The following is a 26,364-nucleotide window of genomic DNA, read 5'->3' on the forward strand; positions in this document are numbered from 1 at the left end:
AGCTCCCTGACACTGATCAGTAAAGTTGAGTTTGCCATCCACCCATACACCCAAGACTTTATCAGTGACAGTTTTACCCAGTGTTTTATAATTGACTACATATTTATACATTCTATTTCCTCTGCCCAAGTGCATGCCCTTATATTTATCCACATTAATGTTTAATCGCCATTTCTCAGCCCAAGGCTCCAGCTTACATAAATCCTTCTGCAATATTAAATTATCCTCCTGTGTATTAATTACCTTGCTTAGTCTAGTATCATCTGCAAATATTGAAATTCTACTCTCAATACCCCCTACAAGGTCATTAATACATATGTTAAAAAGAAGAGGGCCCAATACTGATCCATGTGGTACACAATATTAACTGTGAGCCAGGCTGAGTGCGTTCCATTAATAACCACCCTTTGTTTTCTATCACTGAGCCAGTTCTTTACCCAGTTGCACGCACATATTTTCCCCTATTCCCATTACTATCATTTTATGTACCAACCTTTTGTGTGGTTCTGTATCAAACACCTTTGAAAAATCCATATAGACAACATCCACTGCATTTCCCTGGTCCAGTCTGGAATTTACCTCCTCATAGACGCTGATCAGATTAGTTTGACAGGACCAATCCATCATAAACCCATGTTGACACTGGGTTATGAGGTTATTCTTCATGAGATACTTCAAGATGGAATCTCTTAGGAAACTATCCCATGGATCTACTCTTTGTCTAGCATTTTTCCCCATTTTTTAATCATTCTCCTTCGCTCATCCTTACCTGTTGACCACTGACTGCCGGTCTTGTTTTTTGATCATTTTGATTGATTTGTGTTCTTTTTTTTCCCCCAAAATTGAAATTACGCATTAGACTAATATGTGATACATTTGTGCACTCTTTTTTCTAGGCCAGGTTGTTTTTTTTTATATAATTTACTTTAGTATCCTGTCAATTGTTTTATCAATTCATTTTAATTTAAAATACAATACAAATGCAGCAGTCACCATTTTCATCATATTTGGTTACCTCCATATAAAAGCTGAAATGTTTCCTGGTGAGGTTGCTGTAGAGATTCATGTTGGACTCTACATGAGAAGTTTTGCTTTCTGTCCTCCTCAGTGGGTGTGATGGTCACTGTGCTGTTCACACTATACAGTCCATCTTGGTTCCTCAGGGGCAGGTCCTCGGTAACATCACTCAACCTCTCTGAGCCTCTGAACCATTTAATATCAATGTCCACCGGGTAGAATCCAGTGGCGGAGCAGCGCAGGATGCTCTCTGCATTCAGAACAACGGTATTATCTGTTATTGTCACCTGTGGAGAAGCTAAAACAAAAGAAACATAAAAAACATATTACAGAGAATTACATGTATTTGTTGCAATGTAAGAAATGATCTGTATCTCATAAAATCTCCCCAACCGAGTTGTGTATGAGCTTTCTTTTCGTAAAATATTTTTATTTTTATTTGGATGAACAGAATGTAATTTGAATTTTTAGTTGTTTTTTCTTAATTATTTTAAAAAATATTTTTAAAACTTGTCCACCTGTCACCCTCGAGATCTAGCGTGACACAGGGGGACAGGTGGACTTCCTCCAGTTAAGAGGGACACACGAGCGAGCCCCATAATCAAAACTTTTAATAGAGAACATTTGTACAAGGGGATCATTACTTACGGATAATTTGATTTACTCTTGTCCAGAAGGGCCGCAACACATCACAATCCCAGAAGATGTAAAGAAAAGTACCATCTGTTCCGCTACACCGCCAACAGACAGGGTCTACTGAGGGTCTGCGCACACATCAGTGAATTTTCACTAACCGTGTCTCCGTGCGGTGTACACGCATGTCCGTGATTGCCGCACGGAGACATGTTAATTTTTTTCTGGCATCACTGATGTTTCACGGACCACACTATAGTGTGATCCATGAAACACGTACCAGAAATACACGAACATTTAAAATAATAAACATTTTCAACTCACCTTCTCCAGCGACACTCTGTGCAGCCCCCGCTCTATGCAGCTTCCTGCCCGGCTCATGAATATTTATGAATGCAGCTAGAGCCGACCCGGACGTTGCTGCAGACAGCAGTGGGCCAATGCTGCAGGGCCGAGGAGTTCAGCACCATGGAGAGCAGGAATGGGACAGGTGAGCATACGTCCATGTGCAATCATGACAAATGGATCACGTATCACGGATTGCACATGAACAACCCACGTGTACTATGCACGGAACACAGAGGGCATGTGCGTGTTTTGCACGTCAGTGAAGAACGTCTGTGTTTTTCACTGACGTGTGAAACGGGCCTAATATATACATGTGTGTGTGTGTGTGTATATATATATATGCAGAACAAATGATATTTTGGGAGACTCTTCCCCCTACAGCTACATTATTGAATTTTTATTAAATCTGTTGGTCCTTACCTTGAATGTCCAGCCTGACTTCCGCCTCTTTTCTTTGGTTGCTGTATATTACAGAGCACTTGTACAGTCCACCATCGGAGAGTAAGGTGTTAGAAATATGCAGATCAGCATTCCCATCTGAGGCTTTGTCTACGTAGGACAATCTAGGATCTATTGTCTCTTTTGACTTGTCTTCAACACTTAGGACCTGTTTTCCTTGAAAATACCAAATTATCTTCAGCAATGAACGGTCAACCGGAGATTTATCCACAGAAAATGAGCACGGTATCTGCACATTTTCCCCCAACCTGGCTTTATGAGTCTGTGGGACAAACAGCTTCAGACAGGCAACTGTAGAGTAGAGGGGAGACATACAGTTAATGACCCAGCAACAGAAGATTTTATTGGCATATACATTTACACCACCATCAAGAAGTAGCTTAAATTTAACACAACTTAAGACACTACCCTGAACTGAATGTCCCTCAAAGTGTTGATGGAGATGCAAAAAGAAAATTGGTCCTGGAAGCTAAATAGAGGCCTACAGGAACATTAAAGGAGCTGCATGAAATTCTGCCGAGTACTTGTTGTACTGCATGTAACAACAATATCCTGTATTCTTCATATGTCTGGTCTGTAAAGTAGAATGGCAAGGTGAAAGCCTTTTCTTACAGAGAAAAACATTTAAGCCTGGCCATGTTTTGGTAAAACCTACATCAAGTCTGCTAAAGCATGGCATGTGAGAACATGTGTTTATGGTGAAGGGTGTACATTTTGGCCATAATTTTAAAAGATATATTTGTTGCAAAACCAACACTGTGCTTCACCAAAAGATCACCATCCCCACAGTGAGTCATGGTGGGGATAGCATTGTGCTTTGGGGACGATTTTCGGTAAATGGAACTGGGGCTTTAGTGAAACATGGAGGATGAAGAGGAATTTCTCCTTTTAGTGCGACAATTACCCTACAGGCAACACTTTATAACAACACATTCCCCCTCATAAAGCTTTCTGCGAGACGCGTAGGGGCACACTTTATCTGCTTACACCAGGCATGAACTTCCTATATGGGTGCGTTATACCAATCCTGCAGGGACTTTTTCCGTTTTTATTATATTGATGGATGATTTTAGGCCCCTTTAGGCCTTATTTAATATTTCTTATATGACACTTGAAGGTTAAGTCTTTCAGGATCTTATTCCAATTTTCTGCATTTTTATTCCATTCTATTTTGTGGTTAGCTCAGCTTCCCTGTGGAATATATCCATTTTACTCCTTCTGTACACTTTTGGAGTCTATTTCATATGTATCTCACAGGTGTAAAGGCCCCATCACACGCAGCGACGTATCTAACGATATATCGCCGGGGTCACGGATTCCGTGACGCACATCCGGCATCGTTAGCGACGTCGTGTGACACCAATGAACGGCCGTTAACGATCAAAAATACTCACCTTATCGTTGATCGTTGACACGTCGTTCATTTTCAAAAAAACGTTGCTTGTTGAGAACGCAGGTTGTTCGTCGTTCCCGAGGCAGCACACATTGCTATGTGTGACACCTCGGGAACGATGAACTGCAGGTTACCTGCGGCCGCCGGCAATGAGGAAGGAAGGAGGTGGGCGGGATGTTATGGCCGCTCATCTCCGCCCCTCCGCTTCTATTGGGCGGCCGCTTTGTGACGCCGCATGAACCGCTTCCTTAGAAAGGAGTCTGTTCGCCGGCCACAGCGACGTCGCTAGGCAGGTTAGTACATGTGACAGCTCCTAATGATATTCTGCGCCACGGGCAGCGATTTGCCCGTAACACACAACCGACGGGGGCGGGTGCTTTCACCAGCGATATCGCTAGCGATATCACTGCGTGTAAAGCCCCCTTTAGTCTAGGTGCATAGGTCTGCCTTTTGACATTTATATTGTGCCGTTTCCCTTTTTCCTTGTTTACCCTGTAACATATATGCATATTGTACTAAACTTCCATTATGGTAACCCAACCTTTTGTATACAATAAAAATAATTTTTATATGCAATTACTTGGTTTTGGGTTAGATTAATTATGTTGGAATTAATATTTGGCACACAAAGTCCTTTTTGTTTCTATTTTCCTCTCTCAATTTTGAGGACGTGCCGGGGCGGCCTTGAGACAGCCGCGTTAGTGTATCCACAATTGCGGATTTACGTGACAATTACCCTAAGTAACCTCCAAATCAACAAAAGAATAACTTTTCCAGAGGAAGATGAAAGCTTTAGAATTGCCCAGCCAGAGCCCAGACCTGAATCCAATTAACTATGTCTGGTTACCCCCACCTTTCATATTTTATTGGGAGAGCGACCTGGGTATAAACTTTTCACCAGAGCCACGATCCAGAATATATCGTCTAGCTCATAAAAAGTCAATCAGCTTGAGACTACAGGAGGTGAACTGTAAACTCTTGTCTAGTGCTGGGCGGACCCGAACTGTAAAAGTCTGGATCCACGTTTTTCAAAGATGCCAGGGTGTTGGGCCCGGGATTCCGAGTGTTTGATCCAGATTCGGCGCTGGAGAAATAAAAAAAATAAATAAAGTAGAAAAAAAGAAAACAAGAATAAAGTGAAATCTTCATACTTACCAAGGCTCATTGTCATGGCAGCACACTGCTTCCAGGGCACACATTCACTTCCTGTGCCGCACATTAGGCTTATCGCATACACACAGCTTTCCCTGCCTCCGGACATCCTGTTGTCTGTGGTTGGTTGCAGTCAGACATGTCCCCAGCCTGTAATAGTGTCTGACTGCAATCACTAACATACACTGTGTGCGGGTGTGTTCCGAAGTATAAAAATAAATAAATAAGACAATTGGAACAGGGTCCTCCCGTATTCTGATACCCAGCATAGATAAAACCCATGGCTACAGCCGCAATCCTGTGCTTATCTTGGCTATGTATCAAAAGAAGAGTAACTGCATACAGTTTTGGACGGGGGTTTTACATTATTTTACATAAATAATTAAAAAAAAATGAACACGCGATCCCCCCCAATTTTCATACCCAGCCTTGATAAAGCTAGCTGGGGGCTGGTTTTCTCAGACTGGGGAGACCCAGCCTACAAATATCAGCCTCCAGCCACCCAGAATTGTCGCATCCATTAGATGCTACAAACCCGGCACTTTACCGTCTCTTGCCGAATGCCCTAGTGCGGTGGCAATCCGGGTAATAGCAGGGGCTAATAACAGCCCACAGCTGCTACTAAACCCTAGATTAATGATGGCACAGGCGTCTATGAGGCACAGGCGTCTATGAGACACCCGCATCACTAATCTGTAAGTGAAAGTAAACACCCTCTTTCACCCCTTTATTAACCCCCAAACACACCTGCAGGTCCAAAGTAATCCACACGAGATCCCACGGCGATTCAGCTCTGCTACATCTGAATCTCTGCTACATCTGAATCTCACAGCGAGCACCATAGAACATGACTGCCTGCTGTGAGTACAGACAGAATAACCAAGCCGTGATGAGCGATGACATCACTCAGGTTATTTGCAGTCACAGCTGGTGATTCTCATGGTTCTCCCCCTGTAACAGCAAGTAACCTGACCTCAAGTGACCTCAGTAAAGCCAGTGACCTCACCTCAGGTGAGACCTGCTTCTCCTGTCAGAAAACCTCGGGGGGTTTTGCCAAGAGATGTAGATTTGGTGCTGAAAATTTTACACCATATTCCTGCACCAGATCTACACCTCCTGGCAAAAATCCACAGGTTTTTTACGTATTTTTTTCCCACGGTTTTTGCTGTGATTTTTGTCACAGCATTCTGCTAGGATGTGCACATTTGGTGCTAAAATCGTCTGCACCAGATTTCAGCACCAAATTTGCACATCCTGGCAGAAAAAAAAACAAAACTTTTTTTTGCATTTTTGGGCCAAGGGATGCAAATTTGGTGCTGACATTTTTACACCATTTTCCTGCACCCAATCTACACTTCCAAGCAAAAAAACTAAAAATAAAAATGCATCATTACCGCATCATACAGCAGAAAGTGGTGAATGAGAGTTTTTTATTTTATTCCAAATAAAGGATTTTTTTCAGTGTTTGTGTTTATTTACTTTCACTTACAGATTAGTGATGCGGGTGTGAGAGATGCTGCCATAACTAATTTAGGGTTTAGTAGCAGCTGTAGGTTGTTATTAACCCCTTATCCTGATTGCCACTGCATCTGTGCAATCGGGAAGAGCTGGTAAAAGTGCTTGTCGCATCTAATAGTCGCGAAAATTCTGGGCAGCTGGAGGCTGATATTTTTAGGCTGGGTCTCCTCAGCCTGAGAATACCAGCCCCCAGCTGGCTTTATCATGGCTGGGTATCAAAATTGGGGTGGACCACATGTCAGTTTTTAAATTATTTATTTAAACAAAAAAAAAAAGCTGCATGCGGTTCCTCTTCTTTTCATACACAGCCATGGACTTTATCTGTGCTGGGTATCAGAATATCAGAATACCAAGGGGACCCTGCGCCAACTGTATTATTTTTTTTTACCACTATACTGAGAGTAGATGCTAGAGTGTAGCCTTCTAGATATGACATCTTTTCAACATGCCCTTTTATCACATGATAGGGGCGGGTTCAAAATGCCATACAATGTTTCCAGCCAGAATAAACATTCATTTTCAAAGTCCACGTGGGCATGGAATTGTTTACAATACAGCGGGATCTGGGGATGGGACTCCAGATGGGGGGAAGGAGCAGAGAGGGGCAAAGCCCCCTTGCATATTTATGGTGGATGAGAGGAAACATCACCACGCCCACTAGCCTAGCCAGTCACGCTGACTAACCTGGAATTAGCCCATATATTCTAGGCTCACGATAGATGCTAGAGTGTATGGGCTCCTTCTGTTACACTGCTTTCCACGCCCCCCGGCTGTCCTGGCGCCTATGATTGGATGCAGTCTGCAGACACTCAAGGTGGGGGCGTGTCTGACTGCAATCAGCGGCCCAGGCAGTGAATGCGAGGCCTGGGAGCAGCATACAGCCTTGCTGGAGCCTTGATAAGTCCACCGCTTGTGCTCCCATTCCTCTATCCTTTCTAAAACCATTTTTAAACTCCGGATTCTGATCCCCATAGACTTATATTAGGGCGTATTCCGGACCGGATCTGGATTTTTTTTAAAAGAGAGTTTTTTGTGAGTCCGTCCAGCTTTACTCCTCTCCCATTGGTACACAGTCTGTTCTCGTCTACACATAATATTTCCCTCAGTAGACCCTGTCTGTTGGCGGTGTAGCGGGACAGATGGTACTTTTCTTCACATCTTCTGCGATTGTGATGTGTTGCGGCCCTTCTGGACAAGAGTAAATCAAATTATCCGTAAAGTAACGGGTTTTACGGAAGAAATGTGGCTAGCATTGTACTTACTTCAGCACAGTGAGATGTTGATCCCCTCGTACAAATGTTCTCTATTAAAATGTTTGATTATGGGGCTCGCTCGTGTGTCCCTCTTAACTGGAGGAAGTCCACCTGTCCCCTTGTGTCACTCTGGATCTCGAGGGTTAATGACATTATGAACATGGAGGATTTGACTTCCTCGATCCAAGACACCTATAAGAAGTTCTGGTCCACCTGAAATTATTGGCTTGATTTTCAGCAGACAGACGGGTACAAGGAGGCGGTGAGATATTAGGAATGAGGCCTCTTTTTGTTTCTCGGGAAGGGAGTAGACATCACTTTCCACCCTTCCTTTCCTATACCCACCCTACTCTTTGTTTTGTTTTTTCTCTCTCTCTTCTTCTTCTTTTCCCACTGTCTCACTTTCGTACTGGTTTCTTCTCCTTCCATTATCTGGTGTGGTTGGGTCTTTTTTATTTTTGTAAATGTTATTGACAGCCCAGTGTGTAAACTTGTTTTTTGATGTGGATTGCTAATTGTATGTAATCCTTTTCTGCAAAGTGGTTTAATGGAGTGGATCTTGTCCAATGTTGTCAGTTTAAATAAAGAATTGTAAAAAAAAAAGCAAAACAATGTCTGGTGATCTGAAGAGGGCGTTTTACACAGGAGATGCCCCGGTACTCTGGCAGATGTGAAGCTACTGCAAGGAAAAGTGGTCAAAGATCCCCCGATTCTACATGTGCCGTTTGATAAACTCCAACCCAAGAAGACCAAATGGTGTCAGAAATTCAAAGGGAAATTCAACAAAATATTAGTATAAGGGTATGCAGATTTATACAGCCATATTATTTTAGTTTTTTCTTTTTCCACCTGAAAATATTTTAGCTTATTTTGTCAATACAAATTTATTAGCAAAATAAACTAAAATGTTTTCTGGTGGAAAAAGAAAAAACTAAAATAATATGGCTGTATAAATCTGCACACCCTTATACATTTTATATATATATATATATATATATATATATATATATATATATATATATATATATATATATATATAAATTTGTGCAGATTACCGGCGACATTACAGTTCTGAAATGCTTCTTCTTGGTAGGATTTTTTTTGACATGACTAAAACAGGCATTTTAATAGGGATGTGTAGACTTTTTATATCCACTGTATATACGCGAATATCAAAACAAGTTAATCACAGTACGAAAATATGCTTTGCTCTTTCTAGTCACTAAACACTATTCAGCACCTTCTCTACACAAGCTGTTATCTTACTGCCCAGCACGTCAAAACAGATGTTTTGTTGATGTCATTTCTTCTGGTTGTCATTTCCGCAGATTTTGGCACACACTGTACTTTTGTATCCTTTCCTGGAATGGGAGTATTGAGCTCACTTGTTAAAAAGGACCTGGCACCAGGTCAAAAGTGGACGTTTGGTAATTCGTGTTTTATTTCAATCTCAAATCCACCGTACTGTTGCAGGAATCTGGTGTCATGATTCACGTATGCGTCTGTTTGTGCAGAGACATTGTATGTCTTTGTTTTCCTGCTGTCTGTATTCTTCGGGGTTAGGTCCGATGGGAGGAGCCTATTCTGTCGTGCCTCGTTCTTGGTGTCACGCTGCCTTATCTTGAAACTGTTTTCCACGGTACACCGCCAGTGATAGTTCTTGCTCTGCAGTGTGCGCTTCTTGTTCCTGTCAGTCTCTTCTGATCCTGCCCGCTACCCAATACTCCTTTCCCTGACGTTCGTCCTTCCAGTCTTGTCTTACCTCCCTGTCTCCCTAACCTGCTCTCTGCTTTTTTATCCGGTCTCCACTCCCTCCTTTATACTTACTTGTCCTCTTGGTTTCCGACCTCGGCTTGCTATCTGACTACGGCTCTGCTCCCCTCTGGCTCCTGATGATACCTCATGGCTTTCCGACCCTCAGCTCTCACTTGACTCCGGCTCCACTTACACCTCTGTGCCCATGTGATTTCCCGGCACTGACCTTCGGCTTGATCGACCATTCTATTGCATTCTTCTGCGAATGCTAATGACCTCTAGTGGGCTTGCGCCTAACTACACTTAGAAGCACTACATCCTGCCTGAGTACCGGCTCATTCTGGTGGTAGCATCACATCTAGGCCTCTTTTTAGGTGCTAATTTAAATGGTCTTTACCAAGGTGGCATGGCTCACAGGGTACTTGCGCAGAACAGCCTAAGACACCCCCCAAATGATCCTGGGAGTCATGCCCCTTTGGTAAAGAACTAATATTTAATTCCACGCAGCCGTTTTCTGTGGCAGGAATTGTAGTTTTGAATTCCAGAATTAATTTACCAGTCAAGGTACTAAACAAAGGGCAGGGAAATTGCACAAAAACTTCTAATTCTACAATTCTTTTGGGTCGATGTCCTGCTGGAAGTTGAACTTAGGAACCACTTTCAAGTCTTTTACAGCCTCTAACAGGGTTTCCTCCAGGATTGCCCTGCATTTAGCTCCATCCATCTTCACATCAACTCTGACCAGCTTCCCTGCCCCTGATGAAGAAAAGCCTCCCCACAAAAGGATGCTGCCACAATCATGTGTGACGGTGAGGCTGGTGTTTTGCAGGGTGATATGCATGGCTAATTTTCTGGCACACATAGCATTTTTGCATTGTGCCCAAAAAGTTCTACTTACATCTCATCTAACTAAAGCACCTTCGTCTACATGCCATGTAGGGGACACAGCAAGCATGTTTAAAAAGGTGTTCTAATCAGATCAGACCAAGCTAGAACTTTTTGGAATAAATGCAAAATGCTATATGTGGCTAAAAACGAATACTGCACATCAACCTGAAAACACCATCCCCACCGTCGCACATGGTGGTGGCAGCATACTGCTGTGGGTAGACTTCTCTTCTGAAGGGGCAGGGAAGCTGGTTAGAATTGATTGGAAGATGGATGGAGCTAAATGCAGGGCAATCCTGGAGGTAAGCCAGTCAGAGTCTGCAAAAGAATTGAGCCTGGGGTGTGGGTTCACCTTCCAGCAGGACAATGACCATAAACATACAATGGATGGTTTAGATCAGAGCTTATTCATATGTATGAATGGTCAAGACCTAAATCCCAATGAGAATATGTGGCAAGACGTAAAAATTGCTGTTCACGGATTTCTCCATCCATTCTCACTGAATGTGGGCTCATGTGCAAAGAAGAAGGGGCAAAATATTTCACCTCTATATGTGGAAAGATGGAGAGACATCCCTCAAAAAATAGAGAAAGGTGGTCCTACAAAGTATTGACTCAGAGAGGCTAAATACCAATGCTCGTCACAATTTTCAGATTTATATATTTTTTTAACTTTAGAAAACCCAGGTTATCATTTCCTTTACACTCCAAAAACACTTGCTACTTGGTGTTTATATTTCACATAAAATCCCAATAAAATACATTGAAGTTTGTGGATGTAATTTGAAAGAAATATGGAAAAGTTCACAGAGTATGAATACTTTTTCAAGGTGCTATAGAGGACTTTTACAAGAGAAAAATAATTTACGGTAAGAAATACAATATTTGTAAGGTAATTCTGCCCATCAACGGCAGGGGCGACCTTCTCCAAATTTTAATATTCAAAATTCTAATAATATTGATTAAAATGTAATAATCCAAATGATGTGAAATCTTAATAAAATATAAATAATAAATATAATAAAATAAATATATAAAGTTGTTACCATTAGTAATTACTAGGACATTAAAATCCACTTCTATCATTAAATAGGATTTTTCCCAGTTAATCTCTTTGAATACAACTCAAAGTGCTCAATTAAATCTAGCACCTTATAGAAATCTACATTTACATGAAAATGAGACAATCATCAGCATATAATTACACTTTCCTCATAATTGCCAAACATAAAGCCACTTATTTATGGTCCTCCCTAATATTTTTTGCCAAGGATTCAGTAGCAACAAAAAAGAGGAGCAGTAACGGGGGACATCCCTGCCTAGACTCTCTAGAGAGTGCGAAAGGCAGGGACATAACCTCATCTACACAGTCGTTCTACATTTAATTGTTTTGCTGATTTTATAAAGTTTGGACCAATTAAAATGTTTAATAAAATCGCCAATTTCATGCTATTAACCGCCTTGGTTGCAGCCAAAGATAACAGCCCCATAGTTTGCAACCTAACAGCTTTATAAGAAACATCTCCTTCTTGTACTTTTTGGCTCCCTCCAGCTTTTTCCTTCCATCCCTTTCCATAGACTTCCATAGGCAGGCAGCTGTAACTTGATGCCTCACTGTAGACAGACTTTGAGACCAAATTGAGCAGTTTTTGTGTAAAATCCAAGCTGACCATAACCCATCAGTGTCCCTCAGAAATCAGAATTCAGATATAGGATCTATTTAGAAAACAGTCGACCCATTAAAGCACCAACAGCTATGAAATATATGCATTTTTGCGTGAATTTGGGTACATTCAAATTATTATAGGAAATTTGTCAGTAGGATTCACCCTCCTTCGCCCTCTATATGGGCATACAAGTTATAGGGCCTCCCCTATTTCCTCATAGACTGTAGCTTACGAGCAGGGCCATCACGCCTCTTGGTATCTTAATTTTGTTATTTTGTATTGTCTCATATTGTCTGTACATGTCCCCTCTGAATTGTAAAGCACTGCGGAATATGTTGGCGCTATAGAAATAAAACTTATTATTATTATTATAGGGTGCTGAATAAAATGATACCTCGATATCTGTGATCAGATGTCTTATTCCAGACAAATCCAAGTTTTTGCTTATATGTAAATGAGCTGTTAAGATCTATGGGCTGAACATAGTCATCCCGGAGACTCCGCCTCCAGAGCTTACTTTAGAGTTACCAGTGTGAGACATGTAATAACTGACAGTCTGCTCTCCTGAGCTACAGGTTTCACACTGGTAACGTTCCCCTTTCAGTTAATATAAACTCTGGAGGTGCAGTCTCTGGGAGATCTATGTCCGGCCCATAGATAGATCTTAACAGCTCATTTACATATTATCAAAAACATGGATTTTTTGGGAAAATAACATCAGATCGCAGATATCATGGTATCATTTTATTCAGCTTTTTAGTACCCATATAGACGGCTAAGGACGGTTTATCCTACTGATAGATGCCCTTTAATAAGGCAATACCAGATTCCATTATTTGATGTTTTGTGACTGGTATTTCTTCTAAAAACATTTTATTTTTGTGCCTTCTATGCATAGTATGTGGTAACAACCTTTATAGACAGAAAGTCTTGACATACTTCAGTGTTCCCAGAGCGTCCTCCACAGAAGAGTACAAGGGTGTGAACAGTGCTGTTCATCAGTTTCCATCATTCCTGTGGTTGGTATAGGACGGCCGCTGTGGCTAAATTTGTATTTAGATGGGACGGAAGTCGGTGGACAATTTGTTGGGCTCGTCGGTGATTGGATTGTTATGCTGGATTGAAAATCGGTGTTATCGGCAGCACATCGCCCGCTGTAACCAGGGATCATGCTGCTGATAAAATGCACAATATATGAGGACAAAGTGTTGTAATAACTTGTCAGTTCGTGCAAACTTACAGCAAATGAATGTTGATCAATCTTTTATATAGTAGATTATTGGCTGAAACTGGCCCGTCTAAAAGCACCTGTCCAACCATTACACGACCTCTGATCTTGGCAGAGTCCAATTAATAATAATAATAATAATATTTATTCACTTATATAGCGCTATTAATTCCACAGCGCTTTACATACATTCTCAACACTGTCCCCATTGGGGCTCACAATCTAAGGTCCCTATCTGTATGTCTTTGTAGTGTGGGAGGAAACCGGAGAACCCGGAGGAAAACCACACAAACACAGGTAGAACATACAAACTGCTTGCAGATGGTGTCCCTGGTGGGATTGTTTATATAAGAAATTTGCTGTGTTAATATGGGGTAGGTCGTCTAACAATTTATGCCTGTAGCGAACTAGTATGGCAATAACTCTGAAATTATTAATGCATTATTCAATATTAGAACATAATTTGTCCTAAGGGCCAGTTTACACTACATGATCTGCACCATAAAACTGCATCTGCTACATATTTGTCAATCGGTAGTTGTTTAATAGCCTGTTCACATAGGTAGACCGTGCTTATGGTGCACACAGAGCAAAATACAACTGATAGGCTTTCATTGTTCTCGAAAGCACATATCCTGTTTACACAGGCAGTCAATGCTTATAATTTCCACATAATTACTGATGTGCTATCATTGTACTCGACAGCACATTGGCCTGTTTACAGGCCGATCGCACATATAATGCCCACAGAATGATCTATTACTAATAGGCTGTCATTGTTCTCAGCAGCACATATCCTGTTTACACAGGCAGCCCATGCTTATGGTTTCCACAGAATAATCTATAACTGATGTGCTGTCATTGTACTCGTCAGCACATTGTCCTGTTTACACAGGCAACCTTCACTTATAGCGCACACAGAATGATCTATTACTAATAAGTTGTCGTTATTCTCGGCAGCACATGCTTACAATGATGATGTACACATAATCTATTACTGATGTGCTGCCATTGTACTCAGCAGCACATCATCTTGTTTACACAGGCAGACCACACTTACGATGTCCACAGAATGATCTATTACTAATAAGCTGTCATTGTTTTCTGAAGCCCATGTTCTATTTCCACAGCCAGACCATACTTATGATGCACACAGAATAATCTATTACTGATGTGCTGTCATTGTACTCGACAGCACATTGTCCTGTTTACACTGGCAAACCGCACTTATGATGCCCACAGAACGATCTATTACTGTGAGGCTATGTGCGCACGTTGCGTAGTGTCCATGCTGAAAATTCTGCAGCGATTTGGCAGCTCATGTGCGCTTCAAATCGCTGCAGAAACACTGCGTAATGGATGCAGAGTGTCTGCAGAATAGATGCCGATTTCATGTGCTCTGGATGCTGCCTCTCCCATAGACAGAGTGGGAGCAGCATCCAGAATGCACAAAATAAGTGACATGTTGCTTTTTTGAGCGCAGCGATTTGGATCAAAATTTCAGCATGCAAATCGCTGCACTCTCAAACAGCGGATGGATTATGCACAATCTTCATAGAATCATAGTGCTGGGACGCAGGACACATACATTTACGGCTGCAGTGCAATACGCAGCGTAAACGCATGAAATTACGCAACATGCGCACACAGCCTAAGGCCCCCTTCACACGTCCGTGAAAAACACGCACGTGTGTTACGGGCCGTTTTTCGGGTCCGTGTCCCGTTTTTGTGTCCGTTTTTATGGTCCGTGTGGCACCTGTGTGAATTGCGTATGCTAGCCGTGTTTGTGTGCAGAACGTCCGTGTGTGCGTGTGGAATTAACGTGTATGTGTACGTGTAATGTCCGTGTGTAATGTCCGTGTGTGTGATGCACAATGTCGTTTATAAATGTCGGCTGACAGCAGACAGAGTTGCGCGATGAGAATGAACTCGGGTGAACTTCACCCGACTTCATCCTCATACCGCGGCTCTGTCTGTGTCGAGTACTGATTAGCGGTCACCTGTGAAGGATTCACCGGTGACCGCTAATCCCCCGATTGACTGAAGTGTCCCCCCTCTCTCATACTCACCGATCCCCGATCACCGGCGCTGCACGGCATTCACACGGCTGCGGCGGCTTTTACTATTTTGAAAAAGCCGGCCGCTCATTAAACAATCTCCTATTCCCTGCTTTCCCCGCCCACCGGCGCCTATGATTGGTTACAGTGAGACACGCCCCCACGCTGAGTGACAGGTGTCACACTGCACCCAATCACAGCAGCCGGTGGGCGTGTCTATACTGTGCAGTAAAATAAATAAATAAATAATTAAAAAAAAACGGCGTGCGGTTCCCCCCAATTTAAAAGCCAGCCAGATAAAGCCATACGGCTGAAGGCTGGTATTCTCAGGATGGGGAGCTCCACGTTATGGGGAGCCCCCCACCCTAACAATATCAGTCAGCAGCCGCCCAGAATTGCCGCATACATTATATGCGACAGTTCTGGGGCTGTACCCGGCTCTTCCCGATTTGCCCTGGTGCCGTTGGCAAATCGGGGTAATAAGGAGTTATTGGCAGCCCATAGCTGCCAATAAGTCCTAGATTAATCATGTCAGGCGTCTATGAGACACCCTCCATGATTAATCTGTAAGTTACAGTAAAAAAACACACACACCCGAAAAAATCCTTTATTTGAAATAAAAAACACAAACAAATTCCCTCATTACCAATTTATTAACCCCGACAAACCCTCCATGTCCGGCGTACTCCACGGACCTCCAGCGTCGCGTCCAGCTCTGCTGCATGGAGGTGACAGGAGCAGCAGAAGACACCGCCGCTCCGGTCACCTCCACACAGCAAATGAGATGAGTAGCGCGATCAGCTGCTGTCAGTCAGGTAACTCGCGGCCACCGCTGGATCCAGCGGTGGCCGCGGGTAACCTCAGTGACAGCAGCTGATTGCGCTACTCATCTCATTTGCTGTGTGGAGGTGACCGGAGCGGCGGTGTCTTCTGCTGCTCCTGTCACCTCCATGCAGCAGAGCTGGACGCGACGCTGGAGGTCCGTGGAGTACGCCGGACATGGAGGGTTTGTCGGGGTTAATAAATTGGTAATGAGGGAATTTGTGTGTGTTTTTTATTTCAAATAAAGGATTTTTTCGGGTGTGTGTGTTTTTTTACTGTAACTTACAGATTAATCATGGAGGGTGTCTCATAGACGCCTGACATGATTAATCTAGGACTTATTGGCAGCTATGGGCTGCCAATAACTCCTTATTACCCCGATTTGCCAACGGCACCAGGGCAAATCGGGAAGAGCCGGGTACAGCCCCAGAACTGTCGCATATAATGTATGCGGCAATTCTGGGCGGCTGCTGACTGATATTGTTAGGGTGGAGGGCTCCCCATAACGTGGAGCTCCCCATCCTGAGAATACCAGCCTTCAGCCGTATGGCTTTATCTGGCTGGCTTTTAAATTGGGGGGAACCGCACGCCGTTTTTTTTTAATTATTTATTTATTTATTTTACTGCACAGTATAGACACGCCCACCGGCTGCTGTGATTGGGTGCAGTGTGACACCTGTCACTCAGCGTGGGGGCGTGTCTCACTGTAACCAATCATAGGCGCCGGTGGGCGGGGAAAGCAGGGAATACGAGATTGTTTAATGGGCGGCCGGCTTTTTCAAAATAGTAAAAGCCGCCGCAGCAGTGTGAATGCCGTGCAGCGCTGCGCCGGAGATCGGGGAACGGTAAGTATGAGAGAGGGGGGGAAACTGACCGACAGACTGTGAGAGAGGGACAGACAGACAGAGAGACCGACAGAGAGACAGAGAGACTCACCGACGGACTCAGGGAGATTGACCGACATACACAGAAATAGAAAGAATAGCCGACATCACTAGAAATAAAAACACCAAACGGACACGGACTATAGGTATATGCATACGTGTTTACTAACGTGTGTGCACATACCCATAGACTTTCATTGTGTCCACGTGTGCGTGCTCCGTGCAGATAACGGACATGCATCCGTGCAAAACGCACACACATACGGATCACGGACACGCACACACGGACATAATGAAATAACGGACGTGTGACCACAATCATAGATTAACATTGGTGCACGTTTGGCCGTGTCTCCGGTATATACGGAAACGGACCAAACACGCACGTGTATCACGGACGTGTGAAGGGGGCCTCAGGCTGACATTGGTCTCGGCAGCACATGTCCTGTTTACACAGGCAGATCACACTTTTGATGAACACAGAATTATCTATTATTGATGTGCTGCCAGAGCAATGACAGCCTATAGTGGGCTCGGAAAGTATTCAGACCCTTTTAAATTTTTCACTCTTTGTTTCATTGCAGCCATTTGGTACATTTTTTTCTCATTAATGTACATTCTGCGCCCCATCCCCCATCTTGACAGAAAAAAAACAAATGTAGAAATTTTTGCAAATTTATTAAACAAGAAATACTGAAATATCACATGGTCATAAGTATTCAGCCCCTTTGCTCAGTATTGAGTAGAAGCCCCTTTTGAGCTAGTACCGCCATGAGTCTTCTTGGGATCCTGGATTTGGGGATCCTCGGCCATTCTTCCTTGCAGATCCTCTCCAGTTTCGTCAGGTTGGATGGTGAACGTTCGTGGCAGACATTTTCAGGTTTCTTCAGAGATGCTGAATTGGGTTTAGGTCAGGGCTCTGGCTGGACCGGTCAAGAATGGTCCCAGAGTTGTTCTGAAGCCACTCCTTTGTTATTTTAGCTGTCTGCTTAGGGTCATTGTCTTATTGGAAGGTGAACCTTCAGCCAAGTCTGAGGTCCAGAGCATCTGGAAGAGGTTTTCTTCCAGAATCTCTGTACTTGGCCACATTCATCTTTCCTTCAACTGCAACCAGTCGTCCTGTCCCTGCCCCCATAGCATGATGCTGCCACCACCATGTTTCACTGTTGGGATTGTATTGGGCAGGCGATGAGCAGTTAGGGGTTAAGGGAAATTTTTGCAGTTCAGGGAATTGATTGCTTTTTATCAGAAACAGAAAGTAACGCTACTCCACTCTTTATGTCTGGAGCAAAACCTCTTTCAATCTGCACACAGGGATAATACAGTGAGTAGATGGATGATGGGGGATCTACAGTGGGTACGGCAAGTATTCAGACTTACCAAATGGCTGCAATTAAACAAAGAGTGAAAAATTAAAGGGGTCTGAATATTTTCCGTACCCACTGTATCACAGTTTTTGCAAAAACAAAGCTACGTCCTGCTCATCCTCGCTATAATGTCTCCTCATATGACACCTCTCACTACCTGTAATACATCCATGAGGAAATTCTTGTATATTTCTCTCCTTGTCCCTTTGTCTTTTCTCCTAAGAAGCTGCCATGTAAAGATGTGACTGCTCTACCACCTCCTCTCCAGCACCAGATCTGCCGTCTGTACAATTAAATATTGATTGTCTTACTAATTTCTGCCACTGTTAAAAGCAGAGGAAAGAGAGCGCAAATAGGGTCTTACCAGATAGTAAAAGCGATGTACACTCACCTAGTCCGGTTGTGAGGGTCACAACCACCAAAGATAGCACACAGATAATGGCGACTGCCACAGCCCCACGTGAATGAATCTTCAATGCTGAAGAGTAGAAGGGGTTAATGCCACGCTATCGCCACAGAGGATGGAAAAAAATTGTTGATTTAGTAATAAATATTTTATTCCATATTTCAAGGTTCAAGACTTCTTCAGGACCAAAAATGAAGAAAAATCAACAATAAAATGATGTATTGTTGATTTTTCTTCATTTTTGATCTGAAGAAGAGGTCTTGAACCTTGAAACGCGTTGACCTATGGAATAAAATATTTATTACTAAATCAACAATTTTTCCATCCTTTTTGGCGACAGCACGGCATTAACCCCTTCTACTCTCCAGCATTGAAGATCATTTCTGCCACTAAAATAAACCCCACACGTACCTGTCTGCAGGAGAAGAAGGAGAACAACAGGCGACGTTTCCATCTTTCTGTGAGATGTAAAGTCTATATCAACTTTTACTTTCAGTTCTGCGTCTGCAGCCTCCTGTTATCCTGTAAAGACCACAGATATACAGGAGGGGTCTCAAACTCAACTGGGTGCATGGGCCGCACATAGAAAAAAAATAACTTGAGTGGCCGCATTGATTGCAGGACAAAGTGACATATTTATTGGTGTCATATTATTTTTTCTCTACACCTATGGATCACTGTTTTTGAACATTTTTTTGCTTGTTTATTGTAACAAACATGCACTTTTTTGTTTAACTATATATATATATATATATATATATATGCATACAGAGAGAGAGAGAGAATGATGGTAAAGAAAAAATCATGCTTTATTTTTTTGTTTTCTGTTTAGCACCACATAGTAATTTTGGCCAACATCTTTTAGTAATGTCCCCATCCTGTTCCCCTTCTTGAAGTAATGATCCCATCCTGGTCCCCATTCTGTAGTAATGTACCCATCCTCGTACCCATCATGTAGTAATGTGCCCATCTGTGCCACTTTTACAAATGTGCCATTTCCTTGTCCCCATCCTGTAGTAACGTGCCCCAGCCTTGTCCCCTTTAAATAATGTGCCCCATCCTTGTCCCCATCCTATAGTAATGTGCCCCACCCTGTAGTAATGTGCACTACCTTGTCCACCTTTTGCGAATGTGCCCCACCTTTATCCCTATCCTGCAGTAATGTGCCCATCCTTGACCTCTTTTACTAATGTGCCCTGCCCATGCAGGCCCAGATAGGTTACTAATCCTCTTCTTGTACCCTTGTCTCATCCTGGTCCCCTATTGTGCTTTTCTACACACACACACACACACACACACACTAGCAATGTCCCATCCTGGTCTCCTATTGTGCCATTCTACACACAGCACACACATATTCACTAGCAATGTCCCGTCCTGGTCCCCTATTGTACCATTCTACACAAACACACATACACATACACACACACACACACACACACATTCTTCTCACCTGTCCTCAGTTCCCTTGGTTCTCTGATTCTCGCGGCCCGCAGTCTCGAGCCCCCGCCCCTTGACGATCGCGGCCGCTGTCAGCTCTCCATCTGAAATTCAGATGAGTGTTTTGCCACCACCCGGTCAAGCTCTCTCTGCACTATTCGAATGGCAATCCAATCAGATACAAGCAGGTGACGTGACACGCATCAGCTGCTTGCCTCTGATTGGCCAGCGGCTGCCATTGGAATAGCTTAACTCTGCGCAGCTCTGGTAAGACTTTCATCTTAAATAAAACAGTGAGCAGTGATGGGTATGGCCCCTGCACCTCCTGCGGTCGTCAAGGGGGTACGTGCCTGCGGGCCGCAAAAAACAGCTTGAGTGTTTGAGACCTCTGGTGACAAGAAAACTGGTGCCATGTTCAATACTTACTTCACCTGTGTGTATGTGTATATTTATATATATATATATATATATATATATATATATATATATATATATATATATATATATATATATATATAAAAACACAGTATAGACTAAAAGTTTGGACACACCTTCTCATTCAAAGAGTTTTCTTTATTTTCAGGACTCTAAAAATTGTAGATTCACATTGAATGCATCAAAACTATGAATTAGAACATGTGGAATTAAATACTTAAAAAAGTGTGAAACAACTGAAAATATGTCTTATATTCTAGGTTCTTCAAAGTCGCCACCTTTTGCTTTGATTACTGCTTTGCACACTCTTGGCATTCTCTTGATGAGCTTCAAGAGGTAGTCACCGGAAATGGTTTTCCAACAGTCTTGAAGGAGTTCCCAGAGATGGTTAGTACTTGTTGGCCCTTTTGCCTTCACTCTGCGGTCCAGCTCACCCCAAACCATCTCGATTGGGTTCAGGTTTGGTGACTGTGGAGACCAGGTAACCTGGCGTAGCACCCCATCACTCTCCTTCTTATCTTAGTCAAATAGCCCTTAAACAGCCTGGAGGTGTGTTTGGGGACATTGTCCTGTTGAAAAATAAATGATGGTCCAACTAAACGCAAACCGGATGGAATCGCACGCCGCTGGAAGATGCTGTGGTAGCCATGCTGGTTCAGTATGCCTTCAATTTTGAATAAATCCCCAACAGTGTCACTAGCAAAGCACCCCCACACCATCACACCTCCTCCTCCATGCTTCACGGTGGGAACCAGCCATGTAGAGTCCATCCGTTCACCTTTTCTACAAAGACATGGTGGTTGGATCCAAAGATATCAAATTTGGACTCATCAGAGCAAAGCACAGATTTCCACTGGTCTAATGTCCATTCCTTGTTTTCTTTAGCCCAAACAAGTCTCTTCTGCTCGTTGCCTGTCCTTAGCAGTGGTTTCCTAGCCACTATTTTACCATGAAGGCCTGCTGCACAAAGTCTCCTCTTAACAGTTGTTCTAGAGATGAGAAGGTGTGTCCAAACTTTTGGTCTGTACTGTATATATACATATATGTTACACCCCAAAAGTGAGTACACCCCTTTTTGTAACTATTTTATATCTTTTCACTGGACAACACTAAAGATCTTTGATACAATATACAGTAGTCAGTTTGCAGCTTGAATAACAGTGTATATTTGGTGTCCTCTAAATAACTCAACACACATCCATTAATGTCTAAGGGTGGCTTTGCAGGTTGCAACATCGCACCTGCGATGTCGGTGGGGTCAAATCGAAAGTGACGCACATCCGGCGTCACTTTCGACATCGTAGTGTGTAAATCCTAGATGATACGACGAGTGCAAAAGCGTCGTTATCGTATCATCGGTGTATTCTCCGACATTTCCATAATGCCGGTGCCGCAACAGGTACGATGTTGTTCCTCGTTCCTGCGGCAGCACACATCGCTGTGTGTAAAGCCGCAGGAGCGAGGAACATCACCTTACCTGCTGCCGGCGGCTATACGGAAGGAAGGAGGTGGGCAGGATGTTTACATCCTGCTCATCTCCGCCCCTCCGCCGCTATTGGCCGCCTGCCGTGTAACGTCGCTATGACGCCGCACGATCCGCCCCCTTAGGAAGGAGGCGGGTCGTCGGCCAGAGCGACGGTCGCAGGGCAGGTGAGTGCATATGAAGCTGGCGTAGCGATAATTTTCGCTACGCCAGCTATCACAAGATATTGTACCTGCGACGGGGTCGGGGACTATCGCGTGCGACATCGCAGCATCGGCTTGCGATGTCGCAACGTGCAAAGCCCGCCTAACCCATTGCCAACAAAAGTGAAAACACTCTTATGTTAAAATGGACAAATTTTGTCCATTTAGCCATTTTCCCTCTTGGTGTCATGTGTCATCTTTTTTTTTTTTGTTCCTCATTTTTGCTTCTTTTTTGTTTCATTTTTGTATTTTTTTGTGTTTTTCTTTATGATCCACTTATCTTTCTTTCTTTTTACCTAATAAAGTATAAAAGTATTTTTATATATTTTTCTGGCAATGAACATACTAGCGCCACTTCTCACCTGCCCTTTACTCCTAAACTCTGACTCACTGTCGTGTGTGTTTTGGAGACATTTTTTTGAAAACCTAGTGCTTTATAACTCGCATTACTGTCATTGCTTGTTAATCGATGAATTTTCCTGATGAAGAAGTGAGGACACACGTCGAAACGCGTAGAATAAAACCACCTACACTTCAGTATTTTTGGATTTGTGTCATTCCTACAGCAGCGCAGAAATTGTTCCACCTTTATTCAGTTCTTGATCTAAGATTGACATCATCATAGCTACTCAGCCCTCTTCCTCCAAATCCAGCTTCTCCACCATGACAGAAAACAATGAAACACTCTACTCTCAAGATCACATCTAACCACCTGTGCACTGGACCCGCTCCCATCGCACCTCATCCCCAACATCACCGCAGTCCTGATCCCAGCCCTAACCCATCTCTTCAACCTATCACTAACAAGTGGTGTATTTGTGATGCCCTGGACTAGTCAGGTCGTCCCAGGTAGTCCCACACACACACACACCCTCCCTAAAAAAGGTGACAGCAGCCAAACTACAAAATCCTTGTCACCTCCCTCCAGGTTTGATGTCCACACCAGGGGGTGGAGCCAGGCAGTTGGCTCCACCCACCGAGGAGTTCACAGGCCTGGAGGCGGGAAAAACAAGAGTTCTAGGTAGATTGGTTTTGACAGTGGAGGAGAGAAGTCAAGCTCAAGGGCAGACCTGTGACCAGGCCTGCCAAAAGTCTATTCAGGTGTCTGGGTCGGAGCCCAGTCACCTCTGGCAAGGAGGCAGATGGTGGTGGCCGCCTGCAGGAGCTGGGATTACAGCTGGTGGAACTGTAGGGACTGGGGTCGGGCGGGGGCCCGCCGTTACCAAACCGGGGAACCGATTGGAAACCGGAGCATCAGGAGGTGTACTCAGACCCAGTACGAGGCCCAGAACCAACAGAGCTGAGTCAAATCAACTGATTATTGAGGACTGGACTTAAGGACCTATCCCACCTAAGACCCGTGAGAACACAACAGCCCAACCAGACAGGGTAACGCCACCGCTCAGGCATAGAGACCCAAGGGGCCAGCGTCTGCGGGCAAGGAGGGCTCGCCTGGCACAAACCAGCCGGGTAGTGGACTACCGTTGCTCAGGCATAGGAGTCAATACAGATTACACAAGTGAGGTTCAGAAGAAAGGCAGAAACCATGAACCTAATAAGGGCAGAAAACTGCAGCCGGCTGTGGGCACCGTTCACCATCTTCTTTGGTTTACCAGAGACTCCAGCGGGTTTCATGATAGTAAGTACAACAGTGCCTTCAGGCCGTGCACCGCGCCGCACCGCACCGACACCCCCCAGCACGTACCCGCTCCCCCGCCTCAGCACCTCCCTCGGGCCCCCGGGACCATCACTCCCCTACCCACGGAGGGGGTCAACACCAAGCTGCGCAACACCGTCCCTGGGAGGCACGGCAGCGGTGGTGTCCATCCATTCACCACAAACTTTGGGTGGTGTCACGAACTTAAATCCCCTACAAACTACCGCGGCCCCGGCCGTGGAACTCCCCACCGAAGTCCCTGCGTGTAGCGCCAACCCCCTTTCAAAGCGACATGACCCCTGGGTCCGTGGAGAGCTCGAGCCACCCACCGACGAGCACGGATCCGAGCAGCTCGGCAGCCGGCCGAGCCCGCGGGGCGGTACATATTCCCCTCATGCTTTAAACATGTCTCCATTACACCCATCCTCAAAAGCCCTCCCTTGACCCATCCTCTGTGTCAAACTATCACCCCATATCCCTTCTCCCCTATGCCTCAAAACTACTGGAACAGCATGTCCATCTTGAATTGTCCTCATACCTCTCCTCCTGCTCCCTCTTTGACCAACTACAATCTGGCTTCCGACCACATCACTCATCATACTGAAACTGCCCTAACCAAAGTCACCAATGATCTACTAACCGCCAAAGCCAAGCGACTTTACTCTATCCTCCTCCTCCTGGACCTGTCCTCTGCCTTTGCCACAGTAGATCATTCCCTCCTACTACAGATTCTCTCATCTCTGGGCATCACAGACTTGGCCCTATCTTAGATCTCCTCATACCTAACCGACCGAACTTTCAGCGTCTACCATTCTCACACCACTTCCTCATCTCGCCCCCTATCTGTCGGTGTCCCCCAAGGCTCAGTTTTTGGACCCCTGCTGTTCTCCATCTACACCTTTGGCCCGGGACAGCTCATAGAGTCCCACGGCTTTCAGTATCATCTCTATGCCGATGACACACAGATCTACCTTTCTGGACCTGACATTACCTCTCTACTAACCAAGATTCCACAATGTCTGTCTGCTATTTCATCCTTCTCTGTGCAATTCCTAAAGCTTAACATGGACAAAACAGAGTTCATTGTCTTTCCTCCTCCTCACTCATCTCCTCAAACAAGCCTTTACATCAAACTTGATGGTTGCTCACTCTCCCCAGTCTCACAAGCTCGTTGCCTTGGAGGAACCCTCGACTCTGCTCTATCCTTCAAGTCACACATCCAAGCCCTCTTCACCTCATGCAGACTACAACTCAAAAATATCTCCTGCATCCGTGCTTTCCTTAACCAAGAAATAGCAAAAACATTAGTGCATGCCCTCATCATCTCCCGCCTCGACTACTGCAACCTCCTGCTCTCTGGCCTCCCTTCCAACTCCCTTGCACCCTTCCAATCTATCCTAAACTCTGCGGCCCGCTTAATCCACCTCTCCCCTCGCTATTCCCCAGCCTCGCCACTCTGCCAATCCCTTCACTGGCTTCCCATCGCCCAACGACTCCAGTTCAAAACATTAACCATGACATACAAAGCCATCCACAACCTGTCTCCTCCTTACATCTGTGACCTAGTCTCCCGGTACCTACCTGCACGCAACCTCAGATCCTCACAAGGTCTCCTTCTCTACTCTTTGCTTTTCTCCTCTTCCCACAATCGTGTACAAGATTTCTCCCGTGCCTCCCCCATACTCTGGAACGCTCTACCTCAGCATATCAGACTCTCCCCCACCGTGAAAAGCTTCAAGAGGAACCTCAAGACCCATCTCTTCCAACAAGCCTACAACCTACAATAACCCTCAGTCCAGTACACCACCGCGCAACCAGCTCTGTCCTCACCTATTGTACCATCACCCATTCTCTGTAGACTGTGAGCCCTCGCGGGCAGGGTTCTCTCTCCTCCTATACCAGTCTGTTTTGTACTGTTATTGATTGTTGTACGTATACCCTCTTTCACTTGTAAAGCTCCATGGAATAAATGGCGCTATAATAATAAATAATAATAAGAGGATAGAGGAACAGAAAAGCCATCAAGGCCACGTCCCCTTCACAGTCTCTCCGTCCCCCTGCAGCAGTGCGCCATTTGCCAGAGATTTCAGTGTCCTAGGGTGCTGCGAAGGCCGTCTTATTTTAAGGCATCCCTATAATACTTCCCAGCTCCATTTAATCATGGGATTCATTCAGTCTAATGAATCAGATCAGGAGGGATTGCAGCTTGCTATTCAGTCTTCTGTTACTTTTCATGGAATTACTACAACTCTTATATCTTCCCTGTTGACTCCTCAGGTATTTTCTGCAAACTGTGGCA

At 44.3% G+C, this 26,364-nt stretch overlaps 1 protein-coding gene across 1 annotated transcript in view; it reads right to left on the reverse strand.

Moving 5' to 3' along the window:
- The window catches only part of LOC142246771 (uncharacterized), an 82,557-nt gene that overhangs the window by 49,556 nt on the left and 6,637 nt on the right, over positions 1-26,364 (reverse strand). Inside the window, exons 2-3 of the mRNA XM_075319822.1 lie at positions 2,419-2,748; positions 1,016-1,315 (exon numbers count right to left, since the gene is read on the reverse strand). Coding sequence (XP_075175937.1) covers positions 1,016-1,315; positions 2,419-2,748 — 630 coding nt within the window. The remainder of the gene's footprint in view (positions 1-1,015; positions 1,316-2,418; positions 2,749-26,364) is intronic.

The sequence above is a fragment of the Anomaloglossus baeobatrachus genome, chromosome 7 (genome assembly GCF_048569485.1).
Source record: "Anomaloglossus baeobatrachus isolate aAnoBae1 chromosome 7, aAnoBae1.hap1, whole genome shotgun sequence".
Lineage (NCBI taxonomy): Eukaryota > Metazoa > Chordata > Amphibia > Anura > Aromobatidae > Anomaloglossus > Anomaloglossus baeobatrachus.